At 34.5% G+C, this 22076-nt stretch overlaps 2 protein-coding genes across 8 annotated transcripts; one reads left to right on the plus strand and one right to left on the minus strand.

Annotated features, from left to right (window-relative positions):
• The first annotated feature begins 1000 nt into the window (after positions 1-1000).
• LOC104232198 (8-hydroxygeraniol oxidoreductase-like) lies at positions 1001-8371 on the plus strand. Of its 3 annotated transcripts, XM_009785340.2 has the most exons (8): positions 1003-1193; positions 1541-1683; positions 1945-1982; positions 3892-4294; positions 5433-5672; positions 6873-7031; positions 7544-7636; positions 8150-8371. In XM_009785340.2, the coding sequence occupies exons 1-8, from the start codon at positions 1157-1159 to the stop codon at positions 8285-8287; spliced, it is 1251 nt and encodes a 416-aa protein (XP_009783642.1). In that variant the 5' UTR covers positions 1003-1156; the 3' UTR covers positions 8288-8371. The 3 variants fall into 3 exon arrangements, with proteins under 3 accessions (XP_009783660.1, XP_009783642.1, XP_009783657.1); XM_009785358.2 differs by lacking the exon at positions 6873-7031 and having other exon boundaries at positions 1001-1193; XM_009785355.2 differs by lacking the exon at positions 8150-8371 and having other exon boundaries at positions 7544-7888.
• LOC104232230 (transcription factor MYB3R-1-like) lies at positions 8372-21014 on the minus strand. 5 transcript variants are annotated; one of them, XM_009785385.2, is made up of 13 exons: positions 20906-21014; positions 18334-18525; positions 17706-17754; positions 16711-16768; positions 16010-16104; positions 15571-15674; positions 13286-13414; positions 11422-13159; positions 10390-10706; positions 10160-10274; positions 9800-10003; positions 9006-9149; positions 8372-8840 (listed from the first exon to the last, which is right to left on the minus strand). In XM_009785385.2, exons 2-12 carry the CDS (start codon positions 18441-18443, stop codon positions 9021-9023), a joined length of 3048 nt encoding a protein of 1015 aa, XP_009783687.2. In that variant the 5' UTR covers positions 18444-18525; positions 20906-21014; the 3' UTR covers positions 8372-8840; positions 9006-9020. The 5 variants fall into 5 exon arrangements, with proteins under 5 accessions (XP_009783687.2, XP_009783676.2, XP_009783680.2 ...); XM_009785374.2 differs by having other exon boundaries at positions 8372-9149; XM_009785378.2 differs by having other exon boundaries at positions 8372-9149; positions 18334-18520; positions 20906-21005.
• Positions 21015-22076: the final 1062 nt, after the last annotated feature.

The following is a 22076-nucleotide window of genomic DNA, read 5'->3' on the forward strand; positions in this document are numbered from 1 at the left end:
GACAACTAATCTACAATTTACCAAAACATTTAAAACAGAGATTTTTACATCCAAAACAAAACTAAAAAAATGGAAACGAAAATACTAAATGTTTACCTTCACCAAATTTTTTTCTGAACCAATTTTGGGAGCTCTTTGGACTGTTTCTTCGTTTTTTATTTTGTGGAAGCAGGAGGCAACTTGGGTTTTTTAACTGTTGGAATTTTAGGGACATCTTCAACAAAGTCGTCATCTACACATACCTCTTTCCCCTTTCTTTTGAGTTGTTTGCCGCCTGGTGTAGCACTTCCTCCAACATCTACATCGTGCATTTTCTTTGTTCGCATTTCGGCACGGATTTGTCTAGGAGATGAACTGTGAGTAGTAGGTTCCATTGCATGTGTAGATTTTACTTGTTTTTGTGGTGATTTTGGTGTTAAAACAACCAAATCGAAAGCGGGGATATCACATACTGTAGATTTTTATGTATTTTTTGGGAGATTTGATGTTCTTCATGGTTTAACTTCAATATTTGGTGAAATTAAACTGAGAAAAATGAAGAACGTGGGTAGCTTTTGTTCTGTATAGAAGAAAACTGAAGAAAACGTGGGGGAGTGAAGGGTAAAGGTAAAAGGTGGGGGGGGGGGAGTTACGGTAAAGGTAAAAGGTGGGGAGGAGGGGTTGAGCTGAAAGGAAAGAGAAACGTGGGAATATACGGTCCTATAATTATGCCTAAAATTAATGCCCCATTAATTATATCCCTCTTTTAAATTATGATATATAAATGGTAATTTAGTATACTAAATGTAATTATCTCTAACCTTAAACATGGATGGTAATAAGGTTTGATATGTGTCATAAGAAGGTAAAAATTCCATTATTTTTTTGCTAACCGGCCTAATATGTAACTTGTCCATTTTTTTTTTCTTTATTTCACAGATAGACCAAGTGAGTACGAGCTTAGTTGCCAACTTTCATTTGTAACCACAAAACACTTTACACAATCTTTTCTTACAAAAAAACATGTTTTTTTCATGCCAAAACACAAAATTCCCAACTTTAGCTCTATTAAATTCTCAGTTCCTTCACCAAGTCATTTGAACTAATTATTTCAACTAGTCTTTCTTCTTTCTTCTACTTCTTCTCAAATTCTCTTCATTTCTAGTTCACCATAATAATGAATTCAAGTGGTCACAGGGTCATTTCTTGTAAAGGTGAGATTTTCTCTCTACTTAATTATTAGGAAATAAAAAAAGAAAATATTTTTCTCTTCTAACGAGTGACAAAATCAGAAATTTTACTAAGGAATGTTCATAATTTATAATATATATAATTTGACCTATATACAACGGTATAATTTTCTGACGAAGCATGTTTTACTAACCATCCTTGGCCGACCATAGCTTCGCTCATAAATGGTTCCCTACTTAGCGAGTAAATAACATTTTTTATTTTTACTTTGATGATATATATATATATATATATATATATATATATATATATATATATATATTAATTAATTAATTAATGGATTTAATTTAATTTGCACCTAAAAATGCAGCTGCAGTAGTATGGAAATCAGGAGAGGAATTGAAATTGGAAGAGATAGAAGTAGATCCACCAAATTCCACAGAAGTTAGAATTAAGATGATTTATGCAAGTCTGTGTGGAACTGATATTCTATGCTGCAATGGCTTTCCCAAGGTGAGTTTGTTTGCTCTTGAATCAACGTCCGACCTATGTTGTTCGGATTCTTCAAAAATACTGTTGAGTGTGTGTTCGATCCTTCAAAAATTATGCATTTTTGAAGGACCTGATACAGGTGTAACAACATATTTGGAGAGTCCAACCTATATTTTTATAAGTAATCTTTGTCATATTACACACATATATTAATTTCTAACCATCTCTCTTTTATTTTTTTTAATTTCCTTTTTGGTTCTTTTTTGTTGTCTCAATTCCCAGCCTTTGTTTCCTCGCATTCCTGGGCATGAAGGAGTTGGGTAAACCTCTCTCTCTCTCACTCAATACATGCAAAGACTTTTTTTAAATTTTTTATTTTTCCATTAGGTGTTCGGATCTCGCATTTGGTCTCAATTAATCTGGATTCATGTCGCGTAATAAGGCCCATTGTTAGAGAGAGAAGCTTTTTCTACCAGAATTTTTTTCCATTCGTGGGATAGAACCCAAGAACTATGGACTATGATTAAGAGTGGAGGGTCCTATCCATCCCACCACAATCCTTAACGATAAAACAAACAAACACATTTAATTTGCTTCATAAAATAATATTGTATATACAATTAAATGATTTATATTACAATATAATTAGGGACATTTGTAGTAGTCTTAGGGTGTGTTTGATATAACGGAAAATGTTTTCCGTGGAAAATATTTTTCAAGAAAATATTTTTTTGAAAGACAAGTAGTAATCTTATTTATTTTCCGGTGTTTGGTACGCAAATTAAGGAAAATGACTTCTCAAGAGTATTCATAAATAATTTGGATATAATAAACATGAAGCCATAAACTTTCAAACCAACTCATAAACTTTCGAACCGCTAAACTTCGAAACCGCGAAATTTCTAACCCGTAAACTTTATAATTTCTAAACAACTTCTAAACTCAACTTTGGAACTTGTAAAATTTTGAACCTTTAAACAGATAAATAAAAAAATTAAAACTGAAAAATATATTTAAAAAATAATTTTTTTTAGGGGGGGGGGGGCGTACACAGTAAAAATATTTTACGGGTAGGGGTGGGTGGTGCAGAAAAACGTAAAAATAAAAATTTGAAATTGCAAAAAAAAAAATTAAGTTGAAAAAAATAATTTTTTTTTTTGCGGTGGGGGGTGGGGGTGGGGGTACTAGGATGGATGGTAACGGAAAAACTGAAATTTGAAAAAAGGAAAAAGCTTTTTTGGAGAGGGGGTGGGGTGGGTTGGTGAGAGTGGAGAAGGTTGAGAAGGAGTTTTGAAAAATGTTTTCCCTTCTCTTGATAAGGAAAACATTTTGAATTCATAAAGAAAAATATTTTTCAAAATATTTAAGTCAACCAAATATGAGAAAATTGAGAAATATTTTCCGAAAAATATTTTCCTCCGTACCAAACACTCTTAGTCTCATTTTGGTCTTGTACCTATCTATTTTAAGTTGTTTCATTGGACTTTGTTGATAAAGATGGGTTCTTTTTGTGAATCAAAATCAATGTTCATTTATTCTACAAAGATCAAATTTTCTTATAACTAACTGTTATTAATATGAAACTTTTTCTTAAATAACTGAATAACAATAGCTTATCTAGATAATTACAAGCCTAATCATGCATGCTCTTAAATTATTGTAATATGTTATTTTTCAAAAATGACCCTTTTGGACAAATCTTGCAAAACAATATAACATGTATTTAAGGGTATGACCTAGTGGTCAATAAAGTGCGTTAAGAATCTTGAAGTTTTGGATTCAAAATCCCAGCAGAGACAAAAGTTTGGTGATTTCTTCCCGTTTGTCCAAGGGATCTTTACACAAATAGCCGATCGAATTCACTATTTATTTTTTTAGCCAGTATACATAGATTACATAATGATTATACACAAGTATATACATATTATATGTGGATTATCCATTTCTTTACATCCGTTAGTTATTTTAAAATTTAAGTGTTTGGGTAGGCAGCTATTTAAGTTAATTCTTCTGTGTTGAAATTTAGGTGAATAGAGTTACTCGGTATTTATGCTGGTGGAAGATAACAATTACTCTTTGAAAATAATCTAAATGCACGCAAGCTGGTCGGACACCACAATTACAATAAAGATGTACTTAACAAAATAGAAATTTCTTCCAAGTTAATATTGTGTATTTCTTTTATGAAATTCCTTCTTTTTTTTTTTTTTTTTTTTTTGTTTTTTGCAGTGTGATAGAAAGTGTGGGTGAAAAGGTAAAAAATTTGAAAGAAGGAGACATAGTGATACCACATTTTTTGGGAGAATGTGGAGAATGTCCCAATTGCAAGTCTAAAAAGTCCAATTTATGCCACAAATACCCTTTAAATTTCAGTGGATTATTGTTGGATGGAACATCAAGAATGTCAATTAAAGGTCAAAGGATTTATCACCATGTTAGCTGCTCAACATTATCAGAATACTTAGTTCTTGATCAAAATTATGTTATTAAGGTTGATCCTAGGATCCCTATTGAACATGTTGCTTTCCTTTGTTGTGCATTTACAACTGGATTTGGAGCAACATTTAAGGATGTTAACATTGAAAAAGGATCAACTGTTGCTGTTCTTGGTCTTGGAGGTGTTGGACTTGGTGTAAGTATATTCACTAAATAATTTCGTTACTATTTAATGACTCTATCATTATAATCTCGAGATAATTAACACTTTCAAGGATAGTTCGGTACACAAAGTATTTTGCGTTCATGCAGGGTCGGGGGAAGGGTCACACTCCAAGGGGTGTGATGTAGGCAGTCTACCCTGATATAAGCATCAGTGGCTGATTTTACGGTTCGAACACATAGCCTATAAGTCACACGAAGACAACTTGACCGTTGCTCCACGATTTCCTGTCAAATGACCCCCAAATGTTCTCAACCTACACTATACCCTTAAACTTTTGAATAATTGTAAACACATTTTATATCCTTGAGTTTCTTGAATTCGAAGTAATTAATTTTCCAAAAGGTAATAGTTTGTATTTAAAGTGAAATTCACATTCCCCATCCTAACTAATAGCAAAAAAGGGGGAAATATTGACTAAAGAGTAAAATTTGTGAGGAATTATTTTAAATAATATTATTGCTTTGTTAACAAAACCTACTGAGAGGGGAGATCAAGACACTAGTATTAGTTATTTGGTAGTTTATTTATAAGCTTTTAAATATACACGGATACTGTCAAAAAAATTTATACTACCAATATAATTTAACATATTATAACAGGTTACTTACCAATTACGCTATCAACTGCTAATAGTATATACTTATCATAGAGATGTACCTAGGGAAAAATTCAAAAATAGCTAGATTTACAAGTGGTCATTTAAAAATTGCTACCGTTTCAAAAGTAATCGAAATTTAGCTACTCAAGTAAAGATAAATCTGAATGAAAACACTGTTTAAAATCCGAAAAATACTCCAGCATAATATACTGGAATTCCAGCATAAGTATACTGCACCTCCAGTATATTATACTGGAGTTCCAGTATAATATACCGATCCAGCATAATATGCTAAAAGTTCATACACAGGTGCTCCAATCTCCAGTATATTATGCTGGAACTTTCCGAGTGTTGGAGTTCCAGCATAATATGTTGGAAGTTCATATACAAGTGTACCGATCTCCCGTTATTGCGTATCTTTTCTTAAAGAACATGGAATAATTCATTTCTCCTTTGTCATTTTTTCTTTTCTCAGTATTTCTAAAGGAAATTTTGCTCTTGAAAATACAGGTAGTAGAAGGAGCTAAACAAAAAGAAGCAGCCAAAATCATTGGGATTGATATACATGAAATGAAAAGTGAAAAAGCAAAAAAATTTGGGGTTACTGATTTTATAAATATTAAAATCAGTGAAAAATCAATTTCAGAATTAGTTAAAGAAGCCACTGGTGGACTTGGTGTTGATTACTTCTTTGAGTGTACAAATGTGCCTGACCTTATGATCAATGAAGCCATTCAATCCACAAGAATGGTATGTATAAAACCCTCAAAAATATTATCAAATTTTACAATATTTAGAGAGGAAATATAATTTTTGTTAAAGAAATTAAGTATATATGTTCTAGAATAGTAAAATGATTCGGCCGATCATATACTTTACGCTAGAATTTCAGAGGCTTTTTAGTAGGCGTTTGAACATAAAAATTGTAATTTTTAAAATAAAAAAAATAATATTTGGAGTTACGTTGAAAAATCGTATTTGGAATTTGAAATTATGTTTTGGACATCCATTTCACTTGAAAAAATATTGTAGTTTTGTGAGTGGGGGAAAAAATTCTAAATATTTTGAAAAAAGTGGTTTGAAAAACTCATTTTCGAAATTTTTTCAAAATCTTGCAAAATCTTATAGACAAACACTTTTTTTTTTAAATAATTTTTTTTTTATGGACAAACGGGGCTTTAAGAGAAAAATGGCTGTAGATTTTTATTTTTTTGGCTCTGATATCATATAAAAGTATTAATATGGTGCTTATGCTTTTCTGAGCCGAGGGTCTATTGGAAACAACCTTTCTATCCTCATAAGGTAGGGTAAGGTCTACGTACACACTACCCTCGCGAGATCCCACGGTGTAGGATAGTACTGGGTATGTTGTTGTTATTGTTGATCATATAAAAGCATGTACATATATTTGTCTAAAAATCTGACTATATGATAGTTAGGCATTGCTTAAAACCTTTAATTAATTAAAGCCTCTTTGAATGCACTTATGTACCAAATATATTAGTAGTATGTTACATTGTATAACTTTATTTTTTAAAATTTAAAAGCACTGTTTTAATTTTCCATTTTGTTACTGGGATTGTTGCTCCCTGATTGTTACCGTTTATGCAACCTTTTCTTCCCTTTTACTGGATATTGTTGCTCCCTGATGGTTACTATTGGATGCTACTTTTTCTCCTCTTTGCTTATCGCCTTTCTCCCCCCTCCCCCCCCCCCCTCTTTCCTCCTCTTCTTCTCCGTTATTCTTCCTTTCTACCTTTTCTTGAGCCGACAGTCTTTCGGAAACAGCCTTTCTACCTCTCCAGGTAGGGGTAAGTTCCGCATACTCACTACCTTCCCTAGACCCCACCTGGTGGATTATACTAGGTATGCTGTTGTTAGTTAGTTAATTTTATTATTAAATAACTATGTTTGTATGACTTGAAAAATATTGGAACAACCAATTATTAGGGTTATGGGACAGTGATACTGCTTGGGGCTGGACTTGAGTTAGATTGGCAAATGAATTATGTTCCTCTCATGCTTGGTCGAACACTTAAAGGATCCATTTATGGTGGCATTAGAACTCGCACAGACCTTCCATTTGTATTTGACAAATGTATTAACAAGGTATGAATTACTAGAAAATATTTGCTATATTTGAGAACAAGGGTCAAATTATCTAATTTTTAGTGTGAATTTAAACATCATTTCATTCAAAAAAATTTTAAAAATAAAACTTATATATTTCAAAAATTACATAGTATTAGAGATGTTTGGAAATGCTAAACCATGTAGCCAAACAAAAGTTGCTTAACTTCTCAAATATTAATGATGTCATGTAAAATGGAACATAAAATAGTTTAAGAAGGCGAAAAAAAATCATTGTTTTTATATAAACTAGCAATATATCATGTTTAATTTCTCAAAAAATTAATAATGTGATATGAAAAAGTACATGCAAACATGTCCAATGGCTGCATAATCTAATTTTATATCTATAGAATTTGTAAAATAGACCATATAATGTATTGAATTTTTCTGCCAAATGTTTAGTAGTTTGAAATAACACACAAGCCATTTTTAATTAAATCTTGATTTATATATGCATATTGAATATAAGTTTTTAACACTTTCTGCAGGAGATCAAACTAGATGAATTATTGACTCATGAAGTTTCACTAAATGATATAAACAAGGCATTTGAGTACTTGAAAGAACCAAATTGCGTGAAGGTTCTTATCAAGTTTTAATCTCTCCAAATATTCCTATATTTGGTCTTTATTTTTCTCCTTCTACAACAATAGTGTAATGTAGACTATGATCAAGCTTGTAATGTTCTTTGCCTTCTTTTTTTTTCCCTTAAGATGTTTCTAGTTAGGATTTGATTAACGGATCATTTGACTCCGAAACATAAAGTAACAAGGCAATACCCTACTTGCGCCCTACTTTAATAAGATCAGAATGAGCAGTGAACTTTTACTGTACCTCGAGGATCGACTTAATCTTGAAATGGCTTCTATTTTTTGTGATGGATAATGAACTTACTATGTTAAGGTGTGTGTACTAGTACTAAAGATTTAGTTTAAGGGATTGTAATGAAATTTGTGCTCTAAACTACGTTGGTTCTTTTGGGAAATAACAAAAGAATTTGGTAACGTTTAAGATAGATACTAGCTTATCAATATGCAAATTGGATTGACCTCTTTCGTAGTACAGTAGCTAATCATTTATCCCCTTCATATTAGGTTGGGCAGCCCGGGCACATAGCATCCCGCATTCATGCAGGGTTCGGGGCCGCACCCAAGGGGTATAATGTAGACAGCCTACCCTACTGCAAACATCAGTGCGTATCTGATTCCACTGCTTCAACCCGTGACATGTAGGTCACATGGAGATAAATTTACCGTCACTCCAAGACTCTTCTTCATTAGATTGATATATGAAAAAGGATAATCACAGTTAAGTATTTCCAAGTTCCTTAAATTTTGAACCAAGTTCCTCTTTCAATTTAACCATGCTTGGTCTGAAAACATTTGAGGTGAATCTGTGGGTTCTACTTCAAAAGCTCATGACCTTATCAAAGAGTTTAGTTACAACAACAACAACAAACGCAGTGAAATCACACTGGTGCAAACGCAGTGAAATCCCACAAGTGGGGTCCCGAAAGGGTAGTGTGTATGCAGACCTTACCCCTACCTTGTGTTTCCGATAGACCCTTGGTTCAGTATAGTCGCAGCAACAAAGAGTTTAGTTTGTGTAGGAAAAAGTTATTGGAACTGAAAGATGATCATATCTAGCAGAGTATCAACAGCAATGATTAAGATCCACATTATAGGAGTAACTTCAATTGGTACCCTCAAATATATCGTCAGACAAATGTCTTGCATTCATTTGTTCGCGAACCAGTTTTTTCCTTGTTGCAGTTGTCTCAACTTACTGTTGACAAAAAAGCCAATCTTAAATGGCCAACTCGGGAGAAAATTGACAGCCAAACATTTCCACAATAACATTAGCAACAAGCACAGAAGTTGCCACTTCCGTGTATACTATATATACGCACACGCATGTAAATCTTAAAAATGTTACTGCTGAAAGTTCTACCTTAAAAAGACTTGTTTATCTGCAATATTTCAACAGGTAGGAGGAAGGACTTGAAAAGCTGTTGTTGTTGCTGCCAAATTTGGTAGTTTCCTTTCCCTTTCCTGGAATTCCACATTCATTAAAATCGAGTGTTCGTCTCTCACTCTGCAGAGGAAAGATATATAATTAGATACACAGATCCTAGTTTGTCATTCTGCTGCTATAAATGCGAGACAGGGACATAGCTATGTTCCGCGTGACATTTGAGAGAAAAGATTTTACTATATTAAAGACTATATGAAGCTACAAGAAAGCTGTGTTCCTAATAAGTCATAACTTACAGTAGAATGATAATGATGGTCAAGTGTTTTAAGTAAAAAACTGCAAGGTTACTGTTTAAAACATGCCAATAAATTAGTATAGGATATAAAAGACGAGAGAAAAAATGGAGAGGAGAAATGTTTTAAATAGATTACTGTAAACATAACGATTATGCAAAAATAACAATATGTATGGGATATGAAATGTTTTCAGATCAAAAGGAAGCCCGATGCACTAAGCTCCTGCTATGCGCGGGGTCCGGGGAAGGGCCGGACCACAAGGGTCTATTGTGCGCAACCTTACCCTGCATTTCTTCAAGAGACTGTTTCCACGGCTTGAACCCGTGATAAGGAAGATAAAGGTTTTAAATAGATTACTGTAGTTAAACATAACGATTTTGTAAAAATAACAATATGTATGGGATATGAAAGACACGTTTTCAGATCATTTGTATAAAAAATTCGTAATATGCTTGAATTTGGGACCAGACGTACCGTAGCATTTGAAGCCAGAAGGGTACAATTTTCATCTGCTTTCGGTTTTTTGGAATTCCTTTTCGACAAGTTTGTTTCTGGAGTTTCACTTCCCAAGATCTGATGGGCATCTGCAATTGAAGGTGCTGTCTGCTCACTTAATTGCTTCATTAACCCAATAGCATCATAGCTTCTGTCACCCGGGCTCATAAAAAGGGCAAGATCCTATCCAAGTAAAGAAAACAAACAAACAAATCAAAGCACTAAAACATGAGCATAGAAACGCACCGTTATCACAAAAAGGGCATGAACACATAAATATGAAAAGAACTGACAAACACTATGATATTAGTAACAGAGTAGAACAAATAATGTATATACCTCAAATTCAAGTTCTGTATCATATCTTGTGCTTGGCGGAAAAGAACTCATGAACCATGGAGATTTCCATGCTGAAGGAGATTCAAAACTCCTTTTAAAAGGTGTCTCTCCAAATCTGTAAACCAATCATTAGGTAAATGGACCGATAGGAAAAGGTTTGTAGACAATAAATGCTATGTGGAAAGAGAAGTGACAGAAAGCAACGGAACAAAACATTTCAGTAATCTTACATGCTTAAAGTCTCAGCACCAAATCCATTTTCAGAATCTTCAGCTGTATTCTCCAAAGCAGTTGATGTAGCTATGACAACACTGCCTCTATGCTTCCCACATATGTCAGGAGAGCATACAACAGACAAGCATGAAGTTTCAAAAGAGGACGAAACAGTAACTTGATTTGATGCAGCTTCAAGTCGTCTAGCATACTGCCTACCCAGAGCTTTATTACTTAGACTTGTAGCTCTATCACACTTGATTAAGAAACGATCAGGAGAAAAGAACAAGTCATTTGAGCTAAGCTCAACCAGCACTCCAGGATGCTGTTTTACCTGATACCAGGAATCAGAACTCAAAAGCTGTAACTAAGTTAAAAAGAGGATACAACAACAACTATGCCTCAATCCCAAATAAGTTGAGGTCGGCTATATGAATCCTCACTTTTTCAGTTAAACTCAACTCATCTCATCATCATACTAAATAAAATAAAAGTAAAGAAAAAGGTTAATTATAATTTTATATATATATATATATACATATACACACACACAATAGTAACAATAATAGTATTAGAAGTTCTAACATAATAACAAGTCTAAAATCTATTCCCAACTAGTAGATGTCACCTATTTCTTCCATCCTCTAAGTTAAAAACGAGGATGCTTAGGTAAGCTGAATGGGTTTTATAAACCACATGGTTCAATCAGCCAAGAGCAAATTTGCCTGAATCACATTAAAAACTTAAAAATTGACTTTGAAAGAAATGCAAATAGCTGAAACAGAAGTGATGAATATCGAACTATTCAGCATCCCAAGACTATCTGTAACCAAGAAAATGTAGCCAGTGGAGAGCTCTGAATAGTAAATAGAGACTTCATTCACTAAGTGAGATTTAGTAGTCTGACTGTGAAATCGCCGGGATATACTTCTTTACAGAAAAATACTATCTTGAATGGAGGTCCTAAACTGTCATGCCATCAACCCCATTCCCAAAAACAAAAAGAGTGATGCCAGAGAAGAAAAATGCAATGACAAATTTTAACTCACCATTCCCGTTGCATCATTGGCTCCAGAAATTTCGCCCTCCTCTTTTCTTCCATCTTCTGAGGATGGATGTAGATTTTCTTTGTCTTCCATAGATGCTTTTTCATTTGCTGACTCATCAAACATATCGTCTGGTCGGTAAAAGTTTGTAGACATATTATAGAATGATTCCTGATTGAGATTGCTTTCAAGCTTTTTCTCACATCTCTTTTCTGACAAAGGCGACAGTAAGTGACGATGTCGCTTCTTTAGTATAGAAGGTGTCCCTGTAAAAGTTTTGGCAGCACTTTTCAAGATAGCATCTGGACTATCATCTCTTGATGGTGAATCCCACAACCTTAATGGAGTAAGGCAGTTCGCCGAAGTCATCATCAACTGCCGGATGCCAAAAGGGCTATACTCTTCCTGTGTATCTGAACCAGATTGTATAAGATCACAACAAAAGAAAGGAACATCCGAGCTTGGAAAACGAGGAGGGTCATAGCATAAAGCTCCTCCATCTTTCTGCTCTTCTTGTACAAATGAATTTTCATTCAGCAGATATGTTTGAACAGTGTTTGATGTAGTTGAGCCAATATCATTCACGGGAACTATCCTTGAGGAATCTTTCATATGATCTGGGCCTTCAAGCGGAGGATTATGGAACTGATCTAAAACAATGTCAAACACAGACGATCTATCCTCTGAAGAAAATTGTGAAGGAACAGAAAATGGCTGATGGAATGAAGCTTCAAAATCATCAAAACTTAAAGCATTGCAGTTTTGTGGAACCATATCTCCTACTTCAGGGATCTGATAGTTTGATGATTGGTAAAATAAAGAATATGAAGGTTGACCACAGCCATTAACCCCAGTTTCAGACGGAGAGCATTGAGGAATTCCTTCCTCGGGGTATACCATCATGGAACCGTCCACAGAAACAAACATTTCGTTGGGCTTATATGGATCCTCAACCACGTTTCCTACATTAGCAGTTGCTACCATGTCATGGTTGTCGTTGCCATTTAAACAGTGCACGGAAATCCCTGAAGATTCCTGAATAAACTCCGGAGGAGAAATATTAGGTATGTCATCCCTATTAAACTGCCAATCTTCTTCCATGGAATTGCCCCAGTCATGTGATAAATTATGCTCAAGGAACTTGGAATCCGCAAGTTCACTAGGAACTTTTAGCATTGAACAAGAAACATCTTGAAAAACTGGGCTATAGTTCCTACAACATGGAGCAGTGCTGGAGGTTGCATCCTTTTTACAAATTGATTCCTCCGACATCCCACCGTTCTCTCTTATATGCACAAATGTGTTGCCCAAGTCACTTGTAGACTGAGAACAGCCAGCAAAATTCGAGCCTTGACTGCATTCAGGCACTTCCTCCGCTTCCATTCCTTCTTTGTGAACGCTTTCATCTTCACTATTTTGTTGCAACGTCATAGAAGAAGAAGGGACTGATTGGTTCTGATGGTTGACATTAGGCAGAGCAGGGAACTGTCCAAGTAGACCTGATACCGAATATGAGTCCAGTTTCTTTTTAACAGAACTATCCTCCGCTTCTGTTCCTTCTTTGTGAACGCTTTCATCTTCACTATTTTGTTGCAACGTCATAGAAGAAGAAGGGACTGATTGGTTCTGATGGTTGACATTAGGTAGAGCAGGGAACTGTGCAAGTAAACCTGATGCCAAATATGAGTCCAGTTTCTTTTTAACAGAACTATGCCAATGATTCTTTATTGCATTGTCACTCCTGAAATTGACCATAAGATTTTTCATGTTATAAGGAGCTTTGAAAGAACTCTCTGAACAAGAACTCAAAAGAAAATCAAGACGGAAACAAACTCTTGTTGGCATAAAAGTAAAACCTCAAAAATACCTTCCATGCAAAACTTTTGCTAACTCTGCCCACTTGTTTCCATAAACTTGGTGGGCACGAATTAGAGTCAATTCCTCCTCTTGTGTCCAAGGTTCTTTGTTTATTGCAGGATTCAGATGATTGTGCCACCTGAAAAGGTCATTCATTAAAGTTATTATAACATTCTTAATCATATAAGCAGATGAATTAAAAGCTTATTTTTTCAGGGAGTGACTTGCAACCTCTACGTCAATAAATCAAAGGAAGTAGAAAAAATGTGACCCCTACAGAGAAGTCCTATGAAGTCAAAGGATACACATTATAAGTTATATTTCCAAAATAAGAAGTAATAAATATTCTTGGACAGCAAGTGGCAGTAGTTATCTGCCTTCAGCTTATCATGCCATCAGCATTCATATATTTAAGGTTTTAGGAGGTTTGTTGAGTCATTAGCCGAGGAACAGTGATGGTAGGCTAGAAACCCGTATTTTAGTCATAGTTTGCACTCTAATCACTGCATTTTACTTGGAGTTGAGCTTAAATAATCGTGATTTGCGCTTATTACGTGTTTTATGCCTTGCAGGAAATGATTCCGATCTATTAAGATAATTTGGAGTTAATTTGAACAAGTTGGAGCTTTGAAGTCCGAGTAAAAGCCCAAGAAATTAAGCCGGGATCATGTTCGAGGGTCGAGGACAAAGTTTGGATGTCAAAAAGTGAGAAAACAAAAATTAATCTAAGAAAACCGCACTACCGCGCCGCGCCACGCGTAGCGGGGCATGGGGCGCTAGTGCAAAATTCCTGCAGAGTGTAAAAATCAACTCTCTGAACTTCTCCACAGGCGCACCGTGTGGGGCGGCGTGCCATGCGCTGCGCATGTGCAAATTTTATAGAGTATTTTTCCTAATTCGGATTGGAAAGGATAGTTTTGCCCGGGACCATTCCTACATGGTATAAATACATCAAAAACACGATTTTTAGAGGACTTTTGACCTTGGAAGCTTTGGGAGAGCATTGGAGGCTAGAAAACACAAGATTTCATCATCTTTCCATCAATTCATTACGGGAGTTTGGATTATAACTTTATATTGATGTTTTCTTACTCGTTAATTATATTTGTGATGACTTCCTCCATGATTATGGAGTAGTTTACCTTAGAGTTTGACGGATATGGTAGTTTGATTAATATTTGTGGATTTCAACTCTAGCTCTTGCTTGAATTCGTTTATGAAGTTTTGAATTGTTGCAACTTTATTCACCGGTTTATTTAATCGAAAGAGGAATATTTTGGTGATTATCTTTGCATTATTTTGTTTGATTTAATTTTGTGATTCTCTTAAGTAATCGAAAGAGCTTGTTGAATTGTTGATTAAACTAAGTTAGGAAAATATTCGAGAGACGTTTTCCTAAAGACTAATCCATTAACGCATGCTTGCATACCTTCACAGTGCTTATATTCTATGTTGCGCGGACTCTCCAAAATGTAGCCGCACTCGTGTCGGATCCTTCAAAAATGCACTACTTTTGGAGGATCCGACACGTATCCGGCCACATTTTCGGAGAGTCCGAGCAACATAGCTTATATTAGTTTACCTCGTAGAGTTAAGACTTAATCGAGAGAGGAGTCTTGACTACACGTTTGAACTAATTATCGAGTGAATTCGCGAGAATCATTAGGACATTAGGTGAATTAAACTAGAGTTAGATCCCAAATAGCTATCTTGCACATATCCTGTCAACACCCTTATTTCTCACATTGATAAAAAACTAACTCTGCTAATCTCTAGTTCTTTGCAGTCAATTGTCAGTTGCTTTATTTTTAATAATTAGTTGTAGTTCGTAATCAATTCAAATCAAGTTTTGATCATCCTGAATAGCAGCTAAACTAGAAACTACTAGAGCATTATTTAAATCCAATCCATGTGGAAACGATAATTATACTATACTATCTTTGGCTAGCGAGCATCAATTTTGTGTTGTGTTTTGTGCTCGTCAAACAACATCTAACTAGTTAGTGAAAAGGGTTCGGGTAGGAAGATATCAGTCACATACGCTTGAAAAATGAATGTTCTTTGCAGGAAGAATGCATAAAAGTGCGCTTGTGATGTCAAAAGAGCAGCTAGGAATGCAAAATTCTCATTGAATTGAGTGAGACCATAATGTCAAATTAGCAAGCAGAAACTCCACAAGCTACACCTCTTGACATTTCACTTGCCGAACATATTCTGAAAACTTTGGAATTTTATCATAGAAGAAAAAAAAAGATACATTGAATCATTAGATAAACAGAAAATTGCCGTGCTTACCTTTCCCGGCATTGCTTTCCAATACGTCCTGCTAACTCTTGTGCAATGGTGGACCATTTTTTGGGGCCATATCTGTTCACTAATTCGATTAGTTTATCATCCTCCTGCATATAATTCAAAAGAGTTAAATTAGCATACATAAGGACATGGATTACAGGTTCTCAAGAATTGTACTTCCTCTGCCCCAAAAATAAAACGCTGGTCAAAACATCTAATTTTCATTCTCAATTCTGTCAATGGTTTCCGAATTCTTTTTTAAAATATAAAACTTAGGTATTAAAAATAATACAAGTCATAAATTGTATAATTATAAAATTTAGAAACTGTTTGAATAAAATCATAGTTTGACTCCCAAAATAGTATAGTGTCATATAAAATGAGACCAAAGGAGTACTAACATATCATTCAAATAGGCTAATAGGAATACACAGTGTTTTACCTCCTTAGTCCATGAGCCTTTGACAAGTTCAGGATCAAGAACTTTCTGCCACCTGTGCAAGCATTGCACATCTGTCCGGTCCTTAAAACATTCCGCTGCAAGTTAAATCTTAGATTTTGTAAGCATTCAATGTTTATCATTTTTCATGAAAAATATAACTAGCTAAATGAGTAGAACAAATAGGGCAAGTTAGCAATGAATAGTTGTTGCAGAAGCTGATAACAACCCAAGTCTTAAGCTATCAGATGTTCATGATTCTGGCCTGAGTTGGAGTTGGTTTCCTACCTGCAACTGTCAGTTTTAACAAGTAACACTTACTAAGAAAGGATAGAAAGTGCGTTATCGCATGTCAAATGGAGAAAAAAATGTGGATACTACAAGTTACTTTATGTTTTGAAGTATTGTTATAGGAAAAGATCGAAGAATTGTCCAAAGCAAAGATGGAATTTCCCTTCCAGGAAAGGAGGCATTGTTTTTTAAATGATCCTTACAGAAAAGAAAGAGACATTCAATTTGGGAAAGGAGAAAAAGAAACACAGAAAAATCAAAAGAACTAAACAAACATAAAATGAAACCCCTAAGTTTAATCCCTCTATCACTCATTTGAGAGAACTCTAGATCTTGCTGAAAATATGAGCAGTACACGCCCATAGTGCGTAAGACGTAGTAGGTTAAAGAGAAGAAAAGAACAATGTTTTTACCAATCCTTTTCCAGCTTTTCCCCTTAAACTGTTGGACAGCTTGGCGCAAGATTTCATCCTGAAATGGATAAAGAAATTTGCACTGTAATACAACATAATTGAGATAAATGTAAACTCACCACATTAATACATAAGAATAATGTATGGTCTTTGACAAGTAATTCACCACATTAAAAGTTTAAAGAAACACTACCTTCATAAGAAGGAAGAGTTCAGCTTAGGGTTTTAGAAGTGAACCATAAAAGTCCAGAACTAATATATTCAGAAAAAGTTACTAAGATGAGCTTGTACAAGCTTTTGACTGTTTTTGGCTTCTCCTTTATACTAAAACCATGACTTTGCAGTTGCTAGCCAAAGCATTTTCCAGCATTTATTTTTGGGCCTTGATCTACATTCATTGAGATCATTAGTGGAAGGCAAAAGAGAACTAGAATTACTCAATCCCCCTTGACCAAGAAACAATTCTGGTACAAATTTAAATACTATAACAAATATAAAACAAACAGAATTAAGTAGCAATAATTTTGAACTTTGGTTTGAAGCATCATTGTTTTCTCCTCAAAGGCTAAGCTGCTCGGACTCTCCCAAAATGTCTCCAGGTGCGTGTCGGATCCTCCAAAAGTAGTGCATTTTTGGAGGATCCGACACGGTGCGGTAGCATTTTGGAGCGTCCATGAAACATAGCTCAAAGGCAATAGACAAGCAATTTTAATCGGCTACCAGCATTATGCCATGTTCATATGTCATGGTGTTCTGAATTTCCATACTAGGAACAGATCACCACCCTCCTACCCCCTAAAAACAGATAGAGCTAAACTATTTGAATCCTTAACACAGCATATTACATTATATATACACGAAAAGTGGGGGAAAAAAAAGAAGAAAAGAACCCGAGTTTTAACCCCAAAAGCAAAAGAACATAAAACTAAAAAGAAAAACACTGAACAAATGCATATGTTTGCTAATTCATTAGGAAAAGCCTGCTTAGAGCTTACCTCCTCGGGAGTCCACTGACTGGAACGTCTCTTAGGACCACTCGTCCTCCTGCAACATTAGAAAGAAATAATAAAAAATTCCGCAAACTTTTTGAAGTGAACTTTTCTGAAGTTCAAAATAACAACAGAAAGGGTGTGAATATAATAATCCTCCCAAAGCTCACAATCAAGTATAAATTTCAAAACAGTTCAAATTATTTCATGGTAAGTATAGAACAAAGTAAACTGAACTGACTAGTAATATTCAAGCAAATAGACAGATCATCTAATGTCCCCAAACATCCAAACTAGACAGCCAATTTATGAGAAGAACTATCAACCTTTAACGGATCTCATGAAGCACCAGAATTCCTAGTGTACTTTGTCAAAGATTAGCAAAGTGTATTATAGCAGAGCAAAAAGGCTGTGTTACCTTGACCCTTAAATTGAACATTAGGAAGTCATTTTTGACATTGAAAATTATAGATACTAATGAAAATTATATCTTGTCTGAACATATGTTACAGAGGTAACACAACAAACTTATTCTGGCTTCTTCTCCTACATCTCCATCTACTTTTTTAAGCATCTCTGATTTCTAACTACTTAGGAAAAAGTCAAAGAAAGTCAATGTGACTTGGTGAATTACCCGTGCGAAGGCTGAACTCTTTGCAGACTACTGATATCATCTGAAGGCGTCGTGCTGGTTTTATCACTTTCCATGGTCAAAGACAAAGGCAAATCTGGATAATCCAACATCCAAAGGTCGAAAACTCTCTCCAAAATGTCTTCCCAAATTCATTATGTGTCACACCTTAAGATGTAAGAGATCCTACCTGATCTAATGACAAAATAAGATGAACTGTTAAAGCACAACAGATAACGTGATAGTTGCTATGAAGCTGATCTAGCAAAGCATGAAATAAGAACATTTGTAGAATTTCCTTGGAGGAAAAATGAGAGAAGAAAGTAATTTATTATCCCATCAATTAATATGCCAGAACTGCTTTGTCATGAATCAACCAGATATGGTAAATTCAAGCATTACGATGGTTTCATATGAAGCTAAATTGTCAGAGTCAGTAGCCTGGATTACCACAAAAAAACTTAAACAAAACAAGGAAAGTCCTTATTCCTAGCACCAGAAAGTAGTCTATGCAATGAATTTTTTTCTCAAAATTCAGAACTAAAGCCAAAAGATACTTTTAGCCTCTGATTATGCATATGTGTAAACATTTTCAATTTAACAGAAACACGAATCACTATTTATCCATCCCTTTCCTGCTCATCTATTGATCAGAAAACCTCAAGTTTGTGTACTGAAAAACTACAAGGCAGAATCAAGCAAGCAGAATATATCAAATACAAGAACATTCTGGAGCAAATTAGCGTCCTCTAAATACTAGCTAAATATTTAAAATGAACTCTCATAAATTACAACAAAAGGTCAAAAGAAAACCAGGAAAGCTACTTAATCATTGGTCTCTACATCTAAATGCAAGCTACACAAAGGCTCCTTTTTCCAATAATCAAGAGCTAGCACCAAACAACTAATCGTTGGTCTCTACATCTAAATGCAAGCTACACAAAGGCTCCTTTTTCCAATAATCAAGAGCTAGCACCAAACAAGAAACTATTCATCCCCTATCACAGAACATTGTGGATAAAATTTGCATGAAAAAAAATCACAAGGCACAAGTCAGCTGTACAGAATTTTGCAAATATTCTGAGTCATCTGAACACTAGCATGTGAAAACCCCAATTGAGCGGACATATTTGATCTAAGACACAAGAAAAAGAATCTCATGGGTGCACCAAAAACTAACTAACAATAATAGATCATCCCTTACATGTACAAAAGTTAATTTTTCATCACTCAAAAACACTGCTATTTCTCTTCTTTCACAGGATTCACATGTTGGCAATGGAGCAATGTCTCGTCCCAGCATCTTCTCTTCCTTCTTCTAAAGACCCAACTATGTAGGATGTCCTTTCACTACACTAGCTAACATATGTAATCTTTCTCTTCCTCAAGTTCTCAATGTCTGAGTCGGTCCCCTTACTACCATGCAAACGAAGAAGTTCACCTGCGCGCACTAGGAATTCAAACTGAAATATGCGGGAAGCCCAACTCCTCCCTCACAAAAAGCCTATGGTAATAAAATTTAGTTAGAATGTGTAATCACTTCTCAACCCCCTAGTGAGTATCTTTTTTTGTTTGTAGAGGGTTTTCACCAATCTCACAAAATGTCTATGATGAGATAAAGATTAGGACTTGGGATCAATAAAATATTCAAAATTGAAGTTTAATGGAACTAAGTAAAAATGATAATTTTAAATCTATAAATTTCCCCATTAACTAGGTAACTCTCTTTCTGCGTCCCAACTAATATTGACATTTCATCCTTTTTTTTTCCTCTTCTGATAATAAACTTATAATCTTACCTTCATATGCCACTACTACACCAAAGTAAAGCCAAAGCTTTCTTAAAAAGTTAATATTGCTGCATTCTTCTTAGCTCAAAGCTGAAAAAGCTGAACAACTTATATTGTCATCATCAGAACCACCAATGTTCCAAAACATTTGTATCCATTTTTTGTTTTATAGGACGATTGCACTAAAGCTTTCTGTTGATGATACTGATATATTGTCTCTTTTCTCTCTTCGTCTTCTTGAGCCAAGGGTCTTTCGGAAACAACCTCTCTACTCTCTCGGGTAGGGGTAAGGTTTGCCTATACACTACCCTCCTCAGACCCCACTAGTAGAATTTTACTGGGTCGTTGTTGTTGTAGTTGACAATTGCACTAAGCCAAAGACTAACGTAAAAATAGTTTGATCATAAATGAATCCACTGAATGGTGAATTTGAGACATTCAAATTTGAGACAGAAAAGAAATTACATATATGAGACACTAAGCTAAATGAACAAAAAGCACAAAAATTTAATCCATCAAAAGAAAACCCATACACAGAAAAGTAAAACACTTAATCAAACTAAAATCAGATCACTTCACTAGGTATTCATTAATTCAATCACAAACCCAAATTAGGATTCAAGAGGCAAATTTTATATGAAAACTATTGCAAAGATTTGACCTTTTTTTTCAAGAATGCAAGAAATCATCAATAATAATTCGAACTACAATAATAAAGCAATTAAATTTCAATCAAAAACACCAATCAGATATGCTGAGAGGAACATTTAAAAAGGTGTACTCACCAATGGTACGATGAACTCGGTGCACATTAGAGAGAGAATGTGTGTGTGTGTGTGTGAGAGAGAGAGAGAGAGAGAAATGGTTATAGGAATTCAAATTGTTAGGACTTAGGACCGGTTGACGGTAAATTTTTTGTAGACGAGATAATCTCAGCCGTTGATTGTTTCTATTTTTGGTAACTTTTTTCAAAAATTTCAAGTGCAACGGTAAGTTCTACTTGCTACCGCTTTTATGGGTCTTCTTTTCTCTTTTTCTTTTGAAGGAGTATTAAATAATACTTCTGTATATTATTTACTAACTTTATAATTGCATCTTGATTAATTTTTTTGTGTGTTTAAAATTTTTTCACGAATAATTGTAAAATTTATCAAATTTAAATTAGACTTTTCTTCTATGTTTAAATTCAAATTCAAAAACCGTAACAAATTATTAATAACACATAGTGCATAATTTATTTAATTTAAAAATTAATTATTGCCTAACATAACTAATTTTGTCCTAAAATTATCAAATGACTTTTTATTATGTTGTCATTTGACTCATCACCTCCGATGCATCTGTCTCTATTTCTATTGAAAATAGGTTGTGATCCAATATCGCATGTAAACCTTGCTGGAGGGCTTGGAGCTCCACCTGAGTAAAAGATAATGTTGACATCTTTTTGGTGAATGCCATAATCTAGGAGCCTGCACTGTTTCTTATTACGCCTGCATTGGTATAAATACGAATATTGATTTCTTAATTGTTTAAAGAAATCAGAAATTTTCTATTGTTTAAAGCAATTATTGCAAAATATTTGGAAAAAAATCTTATTCAACGGACAATACTTAGAGCCTGTTTGACCAAGCTTGTGGGTGGCCGAAAGCACTATAAAGCACTTTCATATTGCAAAAGGCATTTTTCAAATAAACTGGCTAAACGCAAATTATTATTTTTCAAAAGTATTTTTTTCTTTTCGAAAGCATTTCCTTAAATAAGTCATTTTTTGCAGCTTGACCAAACAGGTTGTTAGTGATAGTCAATTTCCATTGACAAGTAACAAAAATTCATTGTTAATCTTATTTAGTGGGGCATTATCAAAACATCTTATTTTTTACGAGCTACTTAGCGACAAATTGGATTGGCAAATAAATCGTAGATAAGTTCAATTTTTTTTTTTTTTTTTTTTTTTTT

Source organism: Nicotiana sylvestris, chromosome 9 (assembly GCF_000393655.2).
Source record: "Nicotiana sylvestris chromosome 9, ASM39365v2, whole genome shotgun sequence".
NCBI lineage: Eukaryota > Viridiplantae > Streptophyta > Magnoliopsida > Solanales > Solanaceae > Nicotiana > Nicotiana sylvestris.

Coding starts and splice junctions, on each gene's coding strand:
- LOC104232198 (XM_009785340.2), top strand. CDS start 1,157: ATGAATTCAAGTGGTCACAGGGTCATTTCTTGTAAAG. Junction 5,673..6,872: donor CCATTCAATCCACAAGAATG/GTATGTATAAAA, acceptor ACCAATTATTAG/GGTTATGGGACAGTGATACT. Junction 7,637..8,149: donor AAGAACCAAATTGCGTGAAG/GTTCTTATCAAG, acceptor CCTTCATATTAG/GTTGGGCAGCCCGGGCACAT.
- LOC104232230 (XM_009785385.2), bottom strand. CDS start 18,443: ATGTTGGATTATCCAGATTTGCCTTTGTCTTTGACCATGGAAAGTGAT. Junction 15,675..16,009: donor AAGGCTCATGGACTAAGGAG/GTAAAACACTGT, acceptor AATTATATGCAG/GAGGATGATAAACTAATCGA. Junction 10,707..11,421: donor CCAATGATGCAACGGGAATG/GTGAGTTAAAAT, acceptor TCCTGGTATCAG/GTAAAACAGCATCCTGGAGT.